The sequence below is a fragment of the Typopeltis vanoorti genome, chromosome 13 (genome assembly GCF_054136105.1).
Source record: "Typopeltis vanoorti isolate ZY-2024b chromosome 13, IOZ_Tvanoo_1.0, whole genome shotgun sequence".
Classification (NCBI taxonomy): domain Eukaryota; kingdom Metazoa; phylum Arthropoda; class Arachnida; order Uropygi; family Thelyphonidae; genus Typopeltis; species Typopeltis vanoorti.
In genome coordinates, this window is record NC_143561.1 from 66,937,536 (window position 1) to 66,960,419 (window position 22,884).

Below are 22,884 nucleotides of genomic sequence, written 5' to 3' on the forward strand. Positions count from 1 at the left end.
AAGTAAATATCCAGTGCAAGTCTTCGAGCATTCTTTAAACTGAACAGCTGTAATAAATTTGGCATGAAGAACTAAAACTATCAAAATAGACAAGAACATAGAAAACTGCATCCTCACTGGAGAAATTATAGAACAATTAAAATATTTCAGATATTTAGCCCCAGGTTAGTAAAAATGACAAACTAATTATGGCAGGATAACAGAACAAGTAAAGCTGGTATGGTGTGGAACTACTTGAATAAATTTATATGATGAAAGAGGAAAATTAGCAAATCTAAACTAGCAGTATACAAGACAGTGTTAAAACCAACTGTAATTTATGGATCTAAGAGTTGGGTTATAAATAAAGCAGTTGATCAAAAACTACTGACCACAGACAGTTCTGAATAAAAATAGGGGACTGAACAGAATGGCAGAATCATATTAAAAGTGAAGATATATGAGAAAAGGAAGGTGTTTATGCCAAGATGGTGAAAAAAAAAAGAGGAAAACCAAGATCTAGGTGGATTAATGATATTAGAGATGTCGATAAGTGATACTTATTTGAAGGAAAATTGCTGAACCACTTTTGTCCTAAGCCCCACAATATCACCTGCTGCTCTTACTTTTATAATATATACAATTTCAGATTCAAGAAGTTCAACATGTACACAGAGTAAATCAGACTGCTGTAACTTTATCAGCATGCAAGCATAAACAAAACCTCTCTGAAATTCAAAATTCACTATAAACCTACCAGTCTGCAACCACTTTCAACTACCCTTTCTCCCATGCATAACTCTATATAAAATTCCAGGGCCTGTTCAAATATATACTATGGTTCCTAAACATCAATACTAGATCCAGTGACTCACCAGCCATTTCCTTTCAAGATCACAAGTCCCAGTCAGTATATATCCAGGAAGATGATCAGAATGTTTTGTGATGGATGTATACAGGGAAACCAGATGCTAACTCAGGATTGTTCTTCCGAGTTTATGGTGATCATTCATACAAGAGGTATATCTTTGTGTACGGACATTAGCACTGTGGTTCTTCAGGAAGTTAAGAATAAACCTGTTAACATTAGATTTGAAGAACCTACAGATTATACTCATTGGAGCATCTTCTTTTGTCTTTTTCTAAAGAGCAGCAGTAGAGAATAAGAAAGAACAAAATTTTTGCGAGTTTGGAGTTGAAAATGTGAAAGAGTAGTGACTGGCATTGCATGTGTCTGAACAAGTTTGCATGCAAGAATAGAATACCAATGCTAGCTGATGATAACCTTAAATGCATCCTCAGAAAAATGTCCCATTTCCTACTGTCCATGATGATGGCCGGGTTCACATTTGGTGTAAACAGCATGAATCCCTATTCCCCCTTGGTTACACAGTTGGGATTCAACTGGCCCGTAGAGGTGATGTTATGGCCTGAGGAGCTTTTTCCTGACACACCTTAGGTCTGTTTATCATCCCACAAACACTGAATGATGCTACAGGGACCTGTTAGCCATCCATATCTGCAAGAGGTCTATCCCAACCACAGTGCCATCTTTCAACAGGAAAATGCACCTTGTCATTGTGCTCATACACTACTGAGTGGTTGAAGGAACATGACAACGAATTCACCACATTACCTTGGCCTCCAAACTTCCCTGATTGTGTGAGAAAAGATTGTGAGAACTGCTTATCCTCCTCCACAGAATGAGCATGAACTGACGAAGTCGCTGCAGCAGACATGGGTCGAGTGATGCATGGAGGATGTTCAACCTTGTCAAATTTGTTCCTAGGCATCTGCGAGTCATGGACCAATGCATTATTAGGTGGGTGTCCTAATGCAAAGCCAACTCAGTGTATACACACACTAAAAAACAAAAAAACGATTTGCATAAAAATTGCAAAATTCTGGGAAGGGATGAATTGTTCTTTTGCTAATAATCTAATGTTAATTTGCAATGTGTATGCAATTTTTTTAAAAAAATAGAAATAGGGAATATTATAGATCCATTTTTATTAATTTAGTAAATTTTTCTTTTTTTAAATTTTCTCATTATCATTACATATACTTTACAGCCTGTATCGAGTCTTGCACTGCTTTGCCCGAGTTTTTTTATAGCTGTGTTAATGACTATTTATAACCGTCTACAGATTCCTAACAGTATCATGTGACTGGCTGGAGCGAGCAGTAGAAAGAAAGCGCCCTGATGTCCATCATTCTATTCTTGCTTCATAACTGTCCTTTTTTTTTTTTTTTTTAAATGTGTTCACATCTGATGATGCAGTGAGATACTGGTCATGAAATGTTTTATATTAAATGCTTTATTTTTCTTTGTGTAATTTTATAAGTATAGTAGTAAGTTCATGTTTCTGAATTACATTAATCAAATAGCTAGAACTTCAGTATCTAGAAATAAAAATGGCACTACAAGAAAAAGTTCCTTGTGGATGTCAAAGTATTGGCTGTGTGTACAGAAGATTTAATATTCTGGATTAGAAATATTTTTCTTTAAACATCAGAAATGTAATGATATTAGAAATGTTTTATTTTATTGCAGAAAGCTTCAACATCCAAATCTGGTTCAACTCTATGGTGTTTGCAGTAAACATAGGCCAATTTTTATTGTTACAGAATATATGAAATATGGTAAGGAACCATTATTACTATCACTCTTTCTTGGTGTGATTTTTAAATGCAAATTATGCGGTCCTGATCTTGCCTTATAAACATTAACTCAAAAGGTAAATTATTACCTCCATAACTCTGAAATCTTATAAGATTTCAGTACGTATGATGAAATAAATTGGTGTTTTATTGATAATCACTTGTATTGAAATCCATTGAGATGGATCATGAAAGGAATTCTGGGATTGACTCTTTTTTCCTAGTGTATTTTCGTAGAATAAACCAGTGCTCTCCAGTTTATGAGGAAAATAATAAACCTTTGAACTAAGGCAATGTATGTTATATATACAGAACAAGTTATTAGATATTTTATGAGTTGGTAATTAAAGGTATATTGCTATTGTATTTTATTCATTGTCTGCTGCCAAACTGAAAACAGCAATATCCATTTAATTTGATATTGAAATAATGCAGAACAGATAGTACTGCATACTTTCTGTTTATCTTTTGAAATATTGTGAGTTTTTAATTATCTAACTTTCAGAGACTGGTTAACTGCATGTTATCTGACTCCTCTGGAACAGTACCATGCACTGCAACTTTGCATTTGTTAAGATGACTGACCACTAACCACTCATCCAGCCAAGTAACTGTGCCAGCAAACTTGGTGTTATGTAAATGTTTTCAAACAATTAAAACTGCAGAATTTTAATCCCTATCTCAGTTTCTAGACGTAGATTAAGAACTGATTTAAAAATATGTTACAATCATAATCACTATAGAATACTTACACGGACTATACATTTACTAAAAAAAAAAACATGCTCATAAAGAGATGGATCATGAAAGGAATTTTGGGATTGACTCTTTTTTCCTGCAATGCATTTCAGATGGCAAGATTTTAATATTATTATTAGATAAGTAGGCTAGATGCTTGACAGTAATTCAGCTAAGAAGTTTGCACTGTATACATTGTGCAATTTAAATTTAAAAAAAAATATTAAAAAGAAGAGAAACTATAAATGTGTGTGTGTGTGTGTGTGTGTGTGTGTGTATGTATGTGTATATATATATATATATATATATATATATATATATATAAAGGCTTACGTGCTGATTGCTAGCACTCATACCATATGGAACCTCTAGGGACCAGAGATAGTTGATTGTACAGAGTTCACTAATAGTGAATTTAGGGGGGAAAAATAGTGATTTATCCTTCCCCAAAACACCCACACCATAAAGAAGAAATCACAGGAAATAGAACAAAGGAAAGACAAGAATCACATATAAAGCACACAAAATTACATGAAAAGTACAAATTCAGACAAAAATGGAAGATATAAGGTAGAACTAGAAGAGTATGAAAAGTTCATCTTTGTGATTGTTTGCAGATATTGGTATTAATTCACAACACAGAATAAGAAAATAATTATTATTTATTTAAACTATTTGCTAATATTTTGATGGTATTATATCCAGCATTTTCAGAGCAAACACAGTTTGTCACAGTACACAAAACTGCAACCATTTGTATAATAAATTTAGTTTAATCCTTTATCCAAGTGTGAGCAAACAGGGTTTGCGCCTGAAAGTATCTTCAGGACTGGGGTAAGGTGGTACAACACTAGGACAACTCCTTGCAAAGGTGGAGCAAGCTACCAACACTCCTGTCTCAGTATCTCCCATAATGCAAAACACATCTCCTTGTGGATATGTCTAATGTTATGCATTAAGGGAAGGGCCACAACCCAGACTAGTTTCGACCTTTATTGAGGTCTCCTCAGTGGGAGCCAGGCCCAAGTGGAGATACCAGGCAGAAGCATTAGCATGTCATCTCTACCTATAGGATTTGCCAAATGGTGTTCCACCCTTTTTTAATAAATTACTCTGGATTTAGAGAAAGATGTTGAAAGTTTATTTTTCACTTGGTTAGAGTATAATAAATTTAGTTTTATTTTTTTATTTTTCACTTGGTTAGAGTATAATAAATTTAGTTTTATTTTTTTAGTTTTATTTAAATTTAAATTTAGTTTAAAGGATTAAACTAAATTTATTATACTCTAACCAAGTGAAAAATAAACTTTCAACATCTTTCTCTAAATCCAGAGTAATTTATTAAAAAAGGGTGGCACACCATTTGGCAAATCCTATAGGTAGAGATGACATGCTAATGCTTTTTTGCCTGGTATCTCCACTTGGGCCTGGCTCCCACTGAAGAGACCTCAATAAAGGTCGAAACTAGTGTGGGTTGTGGCCCTTCCCTTAATGCATAACATCAGGCATATCCACAAGGAGATGTGTTTTGCATTATGGGAGATACTGAGACAGGAGTATTGGTAGCTTGCTCCACCTTTGCAAGGAGTTGCCCTGGTGTTGTACCACCTTGGCTCCCACTGAAGAGACCTCAATAAAGGTTGAAACTAGTCTGGGTTGTGGCCCTTCCCTTAAGCAAGGAGTTGCCCTGGTGTTGTACCACCTTACCCCAGTCCTGAAGACAATTTCAGGCGCAAACCCTGTTTGCTCACACTTGGATAAAGGATTAAACTAAATTTATTATACTCTAACCAAGTGAAAAATAAACTTGCAACCATTTGGTATAACAGTGGAACTAGTTTAAACAAAAATGGACAACACAAGAAACTAAAGTCTTCAAGACTTTAGTTTCTTGTGTTTAACAACAGCACCTGGGATACTCCTTCACACGGGATCAGATGGAGGAAAACAAAAGTGCTACACTCCCAGATCAAAAGTGCTACACATCAAAAGACTGTCTCCCAGATCTTTAGTGAATTGATGCAGCCATTCTTATTAAAGTTTGGAGAATGCTTTAATGCTATTGCGGATTCCAAAAACAATCTTTCTGGCTTATAATAACTTCTGTGTAGCACTTTTGTTTTCCCCCATCTGATCCCGTGTGAAGGGATATCCCAGGTGCTGTTGTTAAATCTGGAATGAAAAGCTTAATTTACTCATAAGCATTTCATGCAGGATTTAACTGAGTTGCAAAATTTCAAAAGAAAAAATGCTTGTAAATAGGCAAAAATAGTAATTGTAAATATGCTAATAATAATTTTGGTATTTTTCTATGTATTATTTCATAAATGGTCCTATAAACAGCGGGCAGGAAACAAAACATTGTTTAGATTATGTTGTATTACGTAAGTCAGAGCAAAGTATAGATAAATTAACCGAATTGTAAACATAACCCCAGGTGGTCGCCATGCAAAGTTGGGACACATGCGTTATACCTACGCGGGGATGCTATCGGACAGAGAAGGTGCTGTGTGCAGAAAAGGCTTAGGTGACGTAATAGGGAGAGCAGACACTGTGAGTATAAAAGGAAGTGGCGGCACGAGCAGAATTCTCTCTCTCTCTAGTTTTTTTTTTTATTTGTGTTCGAGTGTAGATCGTAGAGTGGGCAAAAATGGTCTGCGGTGATGATATGGTCTAGTAGCGGTTCTGTCTGAGCATTTTCTTCAATGCAAAGAGATAACCAAAGAATGCCAAAATTCTCGGAGCTCCAGCCGTACCGCTCCGTTAGAAGAGTTCTGAGCACGAGAGGTTTAAGTGAATCGTGACCGTATCGACAGCAAAAATTGAAACGGAGGACGACCGATCTCAAGACAAGCAAGGCACCTACTCGAAGAAAGCCTAAAATAGGATTAGATAAAGAAGAATCTCTTGAATGTCTAAGCCGGTCGGTAATGTTAAGCTTTTATATCATTGTATTGTATTCTTAGACCACTATGAATGAAAGTACTAAATTTCTAATAATCGGACCTGTTGATATATCATAGGACTTTAGAGATTAATCCTCCAGTAAGGAATTGTGTTAATTCTAGAAGTTGTTCCAGATGTTGTTATAGTCTAATCTAGAGTGTCGTATTTTAACATCTAAGAGGAGAGAGAGATAATAATCTACAAAGTTGTGTTAAGTGAATGGGAATAAGATTGCTTGTCTCTGTCTAATGTCTTCCACATGATATGTTGATTGTAAAATAGACTTTGTCTGCTTGTGTAGTATTGCAATTTTGGGACCTAGCATTTAGTTTGATTAACATGTATCATGTCTTAGTGAGAATAAACATTCCTGTTTTATTTACCAAAAATATGTGTCTGATATTTCAAGTCAATGCACCACTTGCTTAAAAACAGAACCTGAATAAGTTGAAGCGCAGGAGTTTAAGATAAGAACGGGCTACGACTGCAATCTAGTCTGAAACAAGTATAGTAAGAATTTATTTATATTGTTAGTCAACTAAGTCAACTCTCTGACAAGATTAATTTTCTTGTATAGGAATTAAGATGGCGCAGCAAAACAAATAAATTTTCTTAATTGCGAAAAGGATCTGACTTCAAATTCTCAATCAGGGAGAATTTGGCTCTACGCTGAGGCACTTCTCTTTGTTTGAAGGATTTGCGCACATTTTCGATTGAAGGAGAAGCCACGCAAGTCATAACATAGGCACAGCAGATAAGATTCTAATTGGAGTAATTAAATAAGAAAGGATTTAATTTTGAAAGAATTTAAACCATAACAAATTAATAAAATATAACCAAAAAACCAACGACATGAAACTGTTTGCCATAACAACAGCAAAAGGTTAGCGAATGTTTTTTTTTTTTTTTTTTTATGTTCTCCAAGGTGGATGTCAGCAATTCTTCCTGTCTGTCCATGGTAAGCCAGCTCCCAAGTAAAGAGCACTTCATATATCCTGGATGTGATAATGGAGAGAATTTATCCTTAGGTGAACAGGTGAGAGTTGCCAATTTGACATATGGTTTAATTGTGGTACAGAGCTGATATTTATTAAGCACTAGACACTTTTTGGAGTTGCCCTGAATGTATGGGATGATAATAGTTTTACTGTAAGTCTGGTGTATTAGGTAATGGAGGAGATTTCTGGAGAGAATTTAGTATTTTTCTAATCTTTGGGGATTATAGCCATTGGCTGAAAAAGTGACTCAAGTAAGCAAGTTCAGTAGTAAGAGCATTTTCATTGGAACAGATATCTCTGGTGTTAGTGTTTTTAGGATACCATATTTTTTGAGTTGGATGATGGTGTGATTGATTGTGCAAATAGCTTCCTGTATATGGATTTTCTATAAACAGAAAAAGATAATGAACCATCAGGAAGGCATAAAATGATTAGTGTATCTAGGAAGGGTAGGAGGCATTGGTTAGTTTCATGTTCCATTGTGAAGTGGATTTTAGGGCGTTGGCTATTTAAATGCACTAAAAATGTATTTAATATCTAATGTGTGTCTTTTTAGTGCATTTAAATAGCCAACCATATGTCAAATTGGCAACTCTCATCTGTTCACCTAAGGACAAACTCTCTCCTTTATTACATCCAGGAGTATATGAAGTGTTTTGTACTTGTGACCTGGCTAACTGTTGACATCCACCTTGGAGAACATAAAAAAAAAATATATATATATATATATATATATATATACATTTGCCATTATTGTTATGGCAAGTTGGGACTGGCAAACAGTGCCTAGGATACCCCCCCCCCTGTTCACACAGGATGATGGGAAAAAACACGAGTGCTACATAGAAATCATAAGTCAGAAAGATTGTTTTAGGAATCAGCAGCATTAAAACATTCACCAAACCTCAACAAGTATGGCTATATCAATTTACCAAAGATCTGAGAAACGGTCATTTTAAGATCGAATTAATACTTGTTTTCTCTCTCTCTCTTTATCAAACAATAGGTGGCTGCCAATACATAAGCCTTTACTTATTTTGGGTTCACTAGATAACTTTAATGTACTGTAGTAAAATGTTAGGATAACTTATTGTGATGCTTTGTTATAAAATTTCTTAGCCTTATCATAAAATTTTTAAAGAGTCGAAACCCACCTGTTTAATTTCTGAATAATTTTCTTTCTATAATACAGTAATAAGTCACACCTATTGTCAAAATGCTTATTTCAGACAAGTGGGATAAAAATCTTATTTTAACACAGTCATTATAGTTGCTTCTCACAAACTGGGCCTAACTTCAAAATAAGTTGTCTCAGTATTGCAGTATACAGGGTGTTCGGGATAAATTTGACAGTTTCGTAAGGAAAAAGAAAATCTTCTTTGTATCTATTAAATTTAATGAATTGACAAAAAAACATTACAGGCAGAGTTAATTACAATACTATCAACAAGATTTACTCAAAATAACCACCATTAGCATCGATCACAGCTTCAATTCTGCTTCGGAACCTCGAACAAGCTGATGCTACAGTCTCCCTGGGAAGGGCCGCAAAAACTGTTTTAATTTTATCCATTAACTGGGCTTTTGTATTACTGGAAGTGCGATTGGTGTCTTTTTCAACTGCGCCCCATACAAAATAATCCATGGGGTTAAGGGCCGAATCCTGCTGCCATACATACGGCCTACCATTGGCTACCCTTGTTATCCAGGGCTTGACTACAGTTAGCAACTCCACGAACAAAGCCCGAATTCCAATGCCAGGGTTCTTCAACACCTGTTCCTGCAGATTTGCGAGGAATTCTGCTGTACGAACGCAATCAGATCGTCTGCTAGGGATCTTTCTTCTTGCTACATCCTCGTAGTCACCATTGCAAGTCTCTAGTTCATGCCTGATTGTTTTTACTGTATTCAGGGAGCATTGGGCAGCAGTCGTAATATCCTTATTTTGATGGCGGGCACGAATCATCATGATACAAGTTATTCTCTTCCATGATTCAGGTGGGTTCCAGCTATCCATCCTTTCTGACATCTTGTATATGAATGAAGAAGGGTCCAAACTTTTAAATGAAGAGAAGTGTGTGTTAATACATGTAACTTACGGAAAAATATAATTAATTATAAATATGTCAAATTTATCCCGAACACCCTGTATATGCGAAAGGCACTACTATTCTTTATAGCTCAACAGTAGCTTGAAAAAACTATCTTACAATAAAAGAAAATATAGTCAAAACAATTAATTTTCATTCCCTCTTGTAATATAAAAAATGTTTTTTATTGGGAAGTATTTTATTATTTGCAATGGTAATAATGCTTACCTGCTTGTCAGAGTAGATGAGTAACGGGAAATTACATAAAATAGGCCCTCAGAGTGATGTATTCCTTGCATCACAAAACAAACAGGAGGGGGAAAGATTACAGTAATGAGGATTAGCAAAGCAACATTGTTGTAATGTTAGTCCTTCTAAGAAAATCAACCTTCTATTTGGTTATTAAATATTTTTATTCAACTAAATACATAAATCAGTAATTGTAGAAGAGCTAGAATACTAATATGAAAAGCTATTCAGAAATGTGTATTCTTCATTTATAGTATTTAGAATCTTCTCATGTTTTAAGATTTTTTTAATAAAACAGTACTTTTTCATTTATATGATGCTAAAATTTCTTTTCAGGTTCCTTATTGAATTATTTACGAAAAAATGAAGCAAGGCTTTGTCTTAAGCCTGCAGTCCTTTTAGATATGTGTATCCAAGTATGTAGTGGGATGGCACATCTAGAGCAACATAATTATATTCACAGAGATTTAGCTGCTCGGAACTGCCTAGTGGGAGAAGGAAATTTAGTCAAAGTTGCAGATTTTGGTTTAGCCAGGTAACTAATTATTCCCACTCTTGCTGACTTATGTGGTGCTTTGATCAATTAATTTTTATAAAAAATATTTACTCAAGTGAAATGCACTAAGCTTGTTAGTTGAATGGAACAAAGGTTTGATCAGACCTGGGGTATACTCACCCACACATACAGATGTACTGTGTGTGTGTGTGTGTGTGTGGATGGGTGAGTAACACACCACCCCATCATATTATTTACCCTTATCAGTGTACAGTACAGTAGGCCCTCGATTTAACGGACTAATTGGGGGATGGGGCTTCTGCTGTTGCAGAAAGTCCATTAAATAGTATTTTAAAAACATATATTAATAACAAACTTACAATGGACATGATGTATTAACATATTATTATAATGTATAAGTATGAATAAAATATTATAATGTACACTGAGTAATTTATACATGCCACTAAAACATCTGTTAAAATAAAAAATAAATTTATGAGAGAAACCATACATATCTAAAACTATACAGTGTAATTGGAGTTGTTTCCTCCACTTTTTTAAAAAGTTTTTTTCTTAAAGCTCACACAGTGTTATTTTGAATGTTAATATTAGTTTTTTTTTAAATTTTTATTTAAATCCATTTTAAAGGGAAAAAATACTTTAAAAATTTTAAACTCCATTGAATAAAAAAACATACAAAAAAAAAATGCAATTTTCAGAGTCAGAGAGAGAGAGAGGTGTTAATTCCTTGCTGGTGTGCTCGAATTCATGAATTGAAAAAAAAAAAAGTTGCAATTTTTCCTTTAAGACAGAAATTTTTCGTCTTTAATTCAGGGGCCTGCTATATAATAAAATCTGAATAAGTAACAACACAATACAATTACATCTACAGAATTAGTCTGTCAGGCTGATGGTTGTTTTGGGAATTATAACTAAAGCGGCTAAAAATGAAACCAGTATATTATGCTTCTAAGTTGCAGGTGCTGTTCTGGTTTGCTTTGCCTATTGCAGGATGAAAAAAACCTGAATTTCTGGAAAGGAAAACACCTTCACCTGAGACTAGCTAATTCACCTTCAGTGGCGGGGGGGGGGCTCTTTTCCAGAAGTTACAAGATTCTGTACTTCATTTTCTTAGGATCCCTTTAAAATTCCTTTTAAACACACAAAACAAAATCAAGTTCCTTCCTACTTGAATATATCTTGGCCAGTTTATAAAAACTTAGTTTCAAGATTTCCTTTTTCTTCTGTACTTATTCTTTCTTGAAACATATTATTTCCACTATTCCTTTTTCGGAATACAATATGAAATTTCCTTTTAACTGCCGCACACAAAAAATCAAGTTCCTCCCAACTTGAATATTCCTCGGCCAGTGTATAAAAACTTAGTTTCAAGATTTCCTTTTTCTTCTGTACTTATTCCTTCTTGAAACATATTATTTCCACTATTCCTTTTTCGGAATACAACATGAAATTTCCTTTTGACTGCCGCACACAAAAAACTCAAGTTCCTTCCAACTTGAATATTCCTCGGCCAGTTTATAAAAACTTAGTTTCAAGATTTCCTTTTTCTTCTGTACTTATTCCTTCTTGAAACATATTATTTCCACTATTCCTTTTTCGGAATACAATATAAAATTTCCTTTTAACTGCCGCACACAAAAAATCAAGTTCCTCCCAACTTGAATATTCCTCGGCCAGTTTATAAAACTTTCCGAACGCTCTCTTGTTTACCACTGTAACTTGGATACGCAACGCTTTTCTTGTCAGCTGTCAATCAAACATCAAGTTCACTCCGGGAGCATGCGCACTTCAACAACGTCAGAAACTACGCATTGTATAAATATGGCTGACTCGCTGTATCCACCAGCGCTGAAGAAAGTCTTTCATAAACACAAAATTCAACATTTAAAAACACAACAAACTTTCTTATAAATAATACAAATAATCAATTTAGTAAGTACTTAAATATTTTTACTTCTTTACATATTATTTTCGTAACGAGCACATCACAAGTGCAGACACTGCGTGTATGAAAACAAAAACTAACAAGCAAAATTAATACGTAAAAATATTCAGAATTTTTAATATGATTATTTTTACATCACTTCCTACACAGTTAATATCCAGTCTTGTCTAATCTTGGTCCCAACAGTGCCTCTCTTGCATATCACTATACTCTCGTTCTCTGAAAGCATATTTGGCAGAGTAAGTGGCAGCAGCAGCAGGATTATTTACTAGGTAACCAGGAATCGATTATGGGATGTATTACTATCAGGTTTGGTTCAACATACTAGTGACCAGCATATAGAACTGCTTTACTGTTGTACCTAAAAATGGAGCAGGTACTGGTTCCTTTGTTAATTGTTTCACATAATACCTGTCAGCTGCATTACATGTATGAAGATGGTGGGAAAGATGATACTACAGACTCTTCTCTGGAGACCTGTAGTATCTTCTCTGGATGATGGGCATATTATTTGATAACATGCCCATCATCTCCAGTAAGTAAGTAAGATGATGGTGTTTGTGCATTGAAAGTCATGTCTAGATAGTCACTAATTGAGGAAATGCTCCTTAATCATCCAACCTATGGTCATATGTGCTATGGCTTAATCATCTTCCAGAGGCAGGACTATCAAAGTCTACACTTGTTTAACATAAAAACTGAAGTTTACATTACGTGGTTCACCACGTATCATCATATTGTTTGTGGTTTAAGACTATTTGTCAAAGTAAAAACCTGGTCCTAACAATCTATTTGGTGTAAATCCAGCTTGTTCTTCCAAGTTTTTCCTCCTATTTTTTAAGCATCTTCAATTATACTTGCACTAATCTTGCCACTTTGTTTTATTTCCCTTTTTATAGATGTTACCATGACAGCAAGAGCTCTCCTCCAACCATCTGTGCAATCTCCAATTATGCAGTGTAGCTACCATAGAACTTTCATATTGCCACTTATCAGGTTGAATATCACCTACTCCAGCTGCCTTTCCACATTTGAGATTTCTCACAGCCCTGTCATTTTTACCTCCTATACTGAAATGCCCTCATGGCTTCATTATCCCAGCACACTTTTCATCACTTTTCTGTTATTGTTTATCTCGCTATTCCATAAACTTTCTGAGATTGCAGAACTCTACATAAAACTTTATTTTTCATGGGATCACTATTAGAATTTTCATTAAAAAATTACCAGAAGAGAATCAAGAAAACATATGGTACATAATATTACAAATAATAAAGTAAAATAACTGTTCTAAAAATAAGTGAATCAAAAATATTAATTACTAAATACATAAATGTTAATAAAAATAAACAACATGGATTATCGATGTTTGGTGTAATGTTTGTTACATTCTTAAATTGGCATCAAATTCAACCTATTTTGCTGATTCATTACGATTGCATTGCTATTGAGCATCCAATTATGGATAAGTATGTTGAAGGAAAAGAGAGAGTGGGATCCTGATTGCTGTTTCGCTTACAGGCCTGTATTTGCTTTGAATTTTTATCCAAAATTTATCAAGTGATAAATTGTTAATGAAATTTTTCAATATTGTGTTTATGGAAAGATTTGCCAAGACATCTTCATTCATAGATAGAAGATTGTTATACTGATGAAACTGAAAAGATACAGCTTGAAGCAAAATAGTAATCAAATCAGTAACAATCTTTTCAAGTGATCAATCTAATCAATTTTTATATTGGTTAGAACTGTAATTTTCATTCCTCTTCTCCGACTCATTCATTTGATCCATTAACATATTATAGCAGTCATTTTCAATTCTTTGCATCTGAAGAGTTTTTTTATCCTCCTGTTTTAATTATAATAGCTTAATATTGTCAGTTATAATAAAATGACAAGATAAAATAATTTCATGTTCTAATTATGTTTTTGAAGAAAAGGATATTTTTGTTATCTTAGCAAATTTATCTCTTAACATTATACAGCATGTCTCCAACATTGCAAGGCATAACAAGCCTTTTCTATAGAGCTTTTTTTTTTTTTTACAGTGCAAAGGGATTTCAAAAATGATGCTTTAAGAACTAACCCATTTTCATTACCCATGTCAGTGTTTTCAAAGATCTTAAGTTATTCTCCTTAAACACAAATTTAATTGCAATCTTCTGATATTCTTACATGAAATTTTCTCTGCACTTTCAAGCTGTAGTAGTTACATTCATACTTCGATCACTCATTGATGGTGTATGCTCGGTAATGCACTAAATTCTGTTGTTTTTAAAAAATATAACTTTCTGTATTTACTCATATTTTGGTAAATAAATTTAATAATTACAGTGAATGCTAATGCCTTCACTTTGCCATAACTGGTGAGTGAGTCATGGTTCTCTAGCAATGCTAGACTTGCAACACATGCACACACTTTTGTTAAACAGTATTTTCCCTATTCACGAAAGGTATTTTCAGTGAATAGGGCTAATACATGTTATAAATGGTTATATGCTTGCTCTTCTGAACCCAAGTTTTCATGGAACACTATAGCATTTTGAAACACAGTTTAAGACACACTTAATGGACTTGTCTCATTTAATAATTTTTTAAATATCCATTTCTTCAGCTTTTATGTCATCTCAACCGATTCTTTTTACAATGAGGAGGAAAGATTATATACCATGCTCTTTTCTTTTTCAACCCCCTCCCCCCAGAACATTTTGCTACCTTCCTGATATTTATCTTCTATATTTTTTTCCTATGACTTTTGTTTAGCAATTTTGCACATAAGTCAGCTTTCTTTACATTTTTTGTTCTGTGTTTTCTAAATACACATGCTGACTTTCTTGCCAAGGAATTCTTAATGTGGTTTCTTCTTTCCTGACACTGCTTCAGCTTTTTGAGTGCACCACAGAGTTTCAATTTTTCTATCCTTGAAGATTCTCCCCCCCCCAACCCCTAATACTTGAGTAAATACATTTCTGAAATCTTCTCTACTTTATTATTAAAACATTCCTTGTTTTTTTAATATGATACTGATTTTTATTTCTGCTCAAAACCAAATGATAATCACTTACCACTTCAAATAACTTTAAGTATTCTGAACCAGTCCAAAAATTTTACCATCAATGTAACCTTTCTTGTGTGTATTCTCCATATGCATAAATTCACAATTATGTCAGAACATATTAGTAATGACATGCTCATGTCCTAATCAGAGCACTAAAACACAGCACTATTAGATTGCTGCAGAAACAGTTCAAAATGTAACTGGAAAGGTACTAGTGTTGTATCATGGTATGTGCTTGAGGCTGGATGAGAGAAGTCAGGATAAATGTCTTGGAATGCTGCCTCCCAAGTCTTTGGCAAATTAATGCAGCTATACTTATTGAGGTTAAGTGGGTGCTTCATTGCTGTACTGATTCTAAAAATATAGCCTTTCAGAATTGTGACTTTGTGTAGCAGTTTTCTTCCCTTTAATCTCAGAGCATGGTCTGCCAGTTGTGACTTGCCATACTAATGATAGCAAATGTAGTTTTTATCTTCAAGGCAGATTAACATATCGTTTTTCTGTCCAAAGCAAGCGAATATTGGATTGTATAGCATGACTTCTCTGTATTAACTTCATTTTATCTAGTCCCTAGAGTGCCACAATAGGATATTAGCTCTTTTCTGTTAGTTTGAATTGTTTTTGCAACAACTGAATTGTATGTTTTACAATAGCTGTAATTTGTGTTCTGAAAAATGCTGGTTGGATAGCAATTTATAGTTTAACTAGGGGAACTCTGCCCCCTTCCCCTGAGTTCTGGACTGGTAGGCCGGTTCTCCTTGAATTCTGATGACTCAAAGGGGATGCTGCCTCCCCCTCCCCTCGAGTTCTGGACTATAGGCCAGTTCTCCTTGAATTCTGATGACTCGAATTTTGAAAACTCTAAGGAGGACCACCCTACAGTGCCCCCCCCACCCCGTTCCAGACTGGTAGGCCGGTTCTCCTTGAATTCTGATGACTCATATTTTGAACACTCGAAAGGGGGTCTGCCTCCCTCCCCCCCCAGTTCCTGATTGGTTGGCCGGTTCTCCTTGAAAGCTTATCATTTTATATTATAGAGTAGATAAATTTATGCATAAGCATCTTATCATGATTAGCTTTGCTGTTTATTTTTTATTTTTTTGAAAATTTTCAAGAACTTTCTATATAAATTCATTTGATTCATTTTATTTCTGTTTTTTTAACAAGCAATTTTTTCAGCTGTTCAAGAATTATCAGCAGTTCTTTTTAAAAAAATTCCTATATACTTAAAATAATACTTACTACTGAAGGGGCACAAATAAGTCTTATTGTTCAAATGCGTATTTCATTCTGCTTGAAATTGTCTGCTTTTCCAGTCTTCAAGTGGAATACTACATTCACTTCCTTTCATCATTTAGTTATTATTTAGAAGTTTCTTATCTGTTTTAGTCTATCTTGGTATCTATCATGTCAATATGGCATTGCTGCAATGCCTCTGCTAGCTCCATCCTTCCATTGATGCCTTCTTGTATTGTTCCATTAGTCTGTTAGAACAATACAAGTTTGTTCCAGTAGCAGTTTTTCCATAATGTACCCTGGTATCCATGATAAAAACAGGAGACTTTAATTAGGCAGTACCCTATTCAGTAGGACATGATAAAATTAGGTCATATTTGTGCGCACTGTAAGTTAGTGCAAAATACAGTTTAGTTTGCTAAGTATCAGGTTTATTCCATATAGTTGATGCATTTCCACCAAGAAATGTGTAACCAGAGGTCCTGTGTAATGGAGGATGGAGGGTTTTTTGAGCTAAGAAGTTCCAGAATGTTGATTTCGATGGTTTAGTGTCTCTGCCATATGAACAAATACCATTCAGACCAGTCCTGTAATAATAATTTTAAAAAAAATGTTTTATGGTTCTAATAGTTTATGATTAAATATTTTTCTACTTGTTTAATCATTTCTTAGTTAAGTAGTTTAAAATAGAAAATCATTGATTCCATAATGCTTTCAAAAAAAAAATTTTTTTTTTAAAGACTACAGAAGTTTCCATTTTTCTGTGATTGTTATTTGATAGGTATGTAATAGATGATGAATATACAAGTTCTGGAGGAACCAAGTTTCCTATCAAGTGGGCACCACCAGAAGTCCTAGGCTATACAAGATTTAGTAGCAAGTCTGATGTTTGGGCATATGGTAAGTTCAGTAGATTTGCATCTTATCTGTTATTCTCTACTGGAATCTAACAAAGATTTTAAAATGTCAAGTAACATATTCTGTGGATTTAAAAGAGAATTTCTCCAAATTTAACTTCAGAAAATGAGAGAGAATTAATTTTATTGGTACCATATTTCAAATCTAGTGTTAATGTGTGGTGCTTGCTGTGTAACCCTTACCAGTATCAAAGCTTAGTGGTCCTGAAATCTAATATCCATCTGCTAAGAGAAGTCATTTCTGAATGATTTTTAGTGGAGGTTAGAAATTCAGAAAGTTACTAACCTTTGATCCACTCTCCCTAAAATATATTAAACATAAGGCCAGTGATGGTGAATGCAGTTGATGTTCCTATTAATTTTCATAATTTTGGCTTTTTATTGCTGATTTTCATACCAGATTTATTGCAGCTGTTATTCAATTTAGTTAAAGAATCTGAAACCTTGTACTAGATTTGTTTAGAAGTACAGCATCTGCATAATGCACACAGCTTTTATAATGTGATCCTTGTAGATAATGAATAAGAGTGGAGATTGTGTACACCTTTGTCTTACACCTGCTTTCACATTGAAGCACTTTATTTCTAACTGCTGACTTAAATATAGACCATGTATTACTCTGTATAATTGTAGTGTTTTTGAAAAGCTTTTCTCTTGGCACATTGCCATATGCTTTTTTCAGATCTACAAAAGTTAAGTACAGATTCATCATATTCATGAAATTTCTCAACAGTTTGTAGTTAATTGAAAATCTGATCCTCACAACCCCTATTTGGCTTGAACTTAGCTTGTTCTTTCAGTATCTCTTCCACAATTTTCCTTAGCCTCTTCTCAAGGAATTAAAGTTAAGGAATAAAATAAAAAAGTTGTGTGCAATTATTATGTTGATAATTGTTAACATGATATGCTGATGCAAGAAAAATATAGCAGCAGTGTTTGTAGTTTTGCTACTGATAAATTACTAGTAAGGCTGTTCAGCCCAACTACACCTCAGTTATTTCACAGAAGAAAAGAAAACAGCTTTCATTTAATAGCAACAAGAATATAATTGGAAAACATACATGCCTTCTTACATTGTTGGAATTAAAATACCTTTTTAAGTTTTTTTAATACTAAATACATGAAATAGTCATCAAGCGGAAAAGAAAAACTGTATCACACTACTAATAAACATCCAGTCTATCATTACTGAAAATTTCTTTTGTTGTTGTCATGTCATTCACAAATCACAGAATACAGTGTATGCTCTATTGTGATATGAAGCAGTCATGAGAAAGAATACATAGAGAGAGAGTTATTGTAAAAAGGAAAAGGATAGAAAGGGAGGGGGGAGGGAGTTGTAAATTATTCCCTTAAGAAAAAGAAAATAAGTATAAGGAACAAATGGTAATTTTCAGTGGATTAATTATTTGTTTAAGTTCCTGTTGAGAAGTTAGTGTATATCTTCACTGTTGATTTTTGTTTTTTATTTGATTGACTAGTCAGTTCTAGTGTTTATGGAACTGATTGTTATCAAGTAAAAAACACAGGAACATTCCAAAAATGGTTGTATTCTATTTCAGTGCTGGACAGTTTAAACTTATGAAGTAAACTGCTGTTTTTGGTACTAGCCATAATAAAAAAAAAACAATATATAGGTATGAATAGTAATTTCTTGTGTGATTGTAGCCGAGGAAATTTGTTGCCGCTGTTTCCCCTTACAGCACTGCTATTAAATCAAAACATAACTTGATTAATGGGGAAGATATATTTTGACCTTCCAGAACAAGATTCCAAGTTTTCTGGCATGTCTGAATCTCTGACTGAAATATGTTAGGTTCTGCCTTTGCAAATATTTTGTAATTAATGTCAGAAAAAATTTGACCTCATGTTTTAAGGTTATGAAAGTGTGTGTGAGGAAGCAGAAGGATCACTAATATTATATATGTCATCATCAAATTCCTGATATGTACCCTCAAGGGGTATACAGGATATGATAGTACTACATGTACTACATGAAAAATTTACATCATTACTAACTTCCTATCTACAATTTTCCTCCAAATCAGTCTGTTACTTGTCAAGACTCCAACATTATCAGATCTTATATTTCTATCGTCTAAGGCACTTTGTACCGTATCAATCCATCTATATCTTGGCCTTCCTCTGGGTCATTTTCCTGCCAGCCTGGCAGAGATTACTTGTTTTGCTAATCTTTCTTCGCCCATTCTGTTTAAGTGACCATACCACCTGAGATTAGCTCTGCTAATGCATTCCTGGATGCTGACAATGTCAAGGTCTTTCCTAATATCCTCGTTTTTAATATGATATTGCAATTGATGCCATCTGTTCACGCCTCTCATATCTGCGGTCTCTAGTCTTTGGTCAAGTGTTTTACTTCTGACCCAGCTCTCAGATCCATAAGTTAAAACTGGTTTGAAACTGTCTTGTGTTCTGACTAATTTCTCTCTTATTCCATATGAATTTATTCAATTGACTTCCCACCATACCAGCTTTGCTGATTCTGTTGTCTATTTCTATATTTAATTTACCATCTTTAGTAAAAATCGTGCCTAAGTAACTGAAATGTTTTACTTGTTCCACAGGTTCCCCGTTCACAACACAGTTGACATTTTCAACAATTCTACCTATTTTCATTGTCTTTGTCTTTTTAATGCCAACTTTCATACCATATCTATTACAGCAGTTATTCAATTTAGTCAGGGAATCTTGTAAACTTGTAGTAGATTTATTTAGAAATATAACATTTTTCACATAGAGCAAAGAGCTGACATTAACATCTCCAATTCTGATATCATGTTTAATACCACTTTCCTTCATAATGTGATCCATATAGATAATGAATAACAGAGGAGATAATGTACATCCTTGTCTCACACCAGATTTAACATTAAACCATCTTCCTGTACTTCCTTCAATTTTAACTACTGACTTACAACTCAAATAAAGACTAAGTATTGCTTGATATAATGCCCATTGACACTATATAACTGTAGAGTATTGAATAACTTCTCTCTTGGCACCTTGTCATATGCCTTTTCCAGATCGACAAAACTTAAATACAGATCTTTGTTATATTCCCATGCTTTCTCAACGATTTGTCGTAAAGTGAAGATCTGATCCTGACAGCCTCTAATTGACCTGAATCCAGCTTGTTCTTCACCAAGCTTTTCTTCCACAAGGATCTTGCCAGGAACACTCAGTAGGGAAATACCTCTGTAATTCTCACATTCAGTTTTATTTCCCTTTTTATATATGGGTACTATTAGAACTCCACTCCAATCATCAAGAATTCATCCCTCTGTCTAGGCTTTCTGAACTATGCAGTGCAGCCACTGTGAGACTTCTTTACCACCATACTTCAGCATATCTGGTTGAATTATCATCTTCTCTTGCTGCCTTTCCACATTTCAAGCTTTTGATGGCTTTTTCTACTTCAAGTATAGATATGTATTCCTGATTGCATGCATGGTCAGTGTTTTTTTGCCAGTGTGCTATCATCACTGCTTGTTTCTTTTAGCAGTTTTTCAAAGTAATTCATACTTCAAGGATATCTTTTTCTCCTGTTTTCATATCACCTTTATCATTTCTAACTCCTTTTATAGCACTCTTTCCTCCATTTCTAAGCTTCTTCAACAACCTCCAGAATATCTTACCACCTTCTTGATATTTATTTTCTATGTTCTTGCCAAATTCTTCCCATGACTTTTGTTTAGCTAGTTTTACACAGTGTTTCACTTTCTTACATTTGTCTCTGTATTCTCTAATAGCACAAGCTGACTTATTTGCCAGGAACTTTTGATATGCTTTCTTCTTTTCCTTCACTGCCTCTTTAACTTCCTGTGTCCACCATGGAGTTCTGATTTTTCTATCCTTGCAGACAACCTCACCACATACCTCTCTGGCTGAATCAATCAGGGTTTTCTTCAAGGATTGCCACTGAATCTTCAAGGTTTGGTTTCTGTTCTCAAACTCTTTAATTTTTTCGTCAATAATCTTTGTATTTTAGTCTACAGTTCACATCTGAGAGCTGCTCAACTTTTATTTGCTTTAAAACTTTCTTACATGTTATTCTTTTCAATATGAAATTAGATTTTATCCTGCTCAAGACTAAATAGTGATCACTTCCAATTTCAAATCCTCTGTACACTCTGGTGTTCTGCACCAGGGAGAAAACATCACTATCAACAATAACATAGTCAATGAGACTTTCTTATTCCTTGCCTCTTCTCTCCATGTGAATTTCTGCACATTTTTATGTTGGAACATGGTGTTAGTAATAACCAATCCATGTCCTGAGCAGAAATCCAACAGGTATTTGCCATTATTATTATTAGCTTTACTCTTTTCTCCAAAATATTTTTCTATGTCTCACAGTCATTTCCTACTCTGCTATTTAGATCCCTAACAAGGACCAACTTTTCCTTTTTCATTGTGTCAGTTGCTTTTTTTTAAAGCATCAAAAAATTCCTCCACTTCTACCTTCGTAGACCCTTCTGTGGGACCATAGGCACAAATAATCTCATTGTCCAATTCCCCATTCTGATATTTGCCCACATCACTCTATTTGAGACTGCCTGCCATTCAAAGAAGATTAGTCTCGTATTTTTTGATGAATACTATGGCTACTCCTTCTTTTCCTTGATTGCCTGAATATAACATTTTGTATTTATTGCTCTGAAAGATCTCACCAGTTTTGGTCTTTTGTTTCAGTCACCCTTATTATGTCGATCTGGTACTTATCTAATTCCTCAGCTAGCTGCATTTCTTTGCCATTCTGGCTTCTTATGTTGATAGTACCGATCTTTAACTCTGGTGATGTTGAGTTGGGGTGGGTTTTCAGATTTGTTCCAGTAGCTGACTTTTCGCTGTTCGGCCTGGTTCCCTGGCGAAAACAACGGGGGCCTTGTTTAACCGGGCGACACCCCAGTCGGCATGAAATTTTGTCATGTTGTACCATCATTTTCTATATTGGTTTAAGCCGATAAGGATACAATTTGGTCGGCTAAATCCCAAATTGCCAGCCCACGTTCATTCAGTATCCAGGTAGATACCCAACAGGGTGCACCACGAGAAGGTGAGGATTGGACATTAGGTCAGAAGCCCTGGTTGGTTCTCCTCATTCCTTTAAAGGCTATGTGGATGTCTCCTCTCAGTTATACAGCTTTGACCCTTAAGCCCCACTTTTATATATGTAAAGAAACTTATTTGAAAATTATATAGCATAATGAAACACTAAATATATAGGTATGGAGATAGAACTGTAAAATTAGGGGAGAAGAATAGATGGCTTAATCTATAGCATGATTATTCAGAAACATAATTGGTGCAAGTCGTCAGTATTTGAATATAGATCAATTTCTACAGTACACTTAAAGGTATTCCTCTAATTATCACATTGTTTATTTTATTTCCCTTTTTTTTTTATAGATAGGAAAGAGCTCTACTCCAGTCATCCAGAATTCTACCTTATGATCATGCCTTCTGAATTGTGCATGTAGCCATTGTAAAAACTATTATAGATCTATATATGCACATTCTCAAATA

General features: G+C 34.4%; 1 protein-coding gene across 4 annotated transcripts in view; it reads left to right on the top strand.

Annotated features, from left to right (window-relative positions):
* LOC150100243 (tyrosine-protein kinase Btk-like) overlaps positions 1 to 22,884 on the top strand; it is a 152,945-nt gene that overhangs the window by 119,419 nt on the left and 10,642 nt on the right. For all 4 annotated transcript variants that reach the window (XM_090402576.1, XM_090402573.1, XM_090402574.1 and 1 more), the window contains exons 14-16: positions 2,534 to 2,622; positions 9,998 to 10,196; positions 17,202 to 17,320. In XM_090402576.1, coding sequence (XP_090258702.1) covers positions 2,534 to 2,622; positions 9,998 to 10,196; positions 17,202 to 17,320 — 407 coding nt within the window. The remainder of the gene's footprint in view (positions 1 to 2,533; positions 2,623 to 9,997; positions 10,197 to 17,201; positions 17,321 to 22,884) is intronic.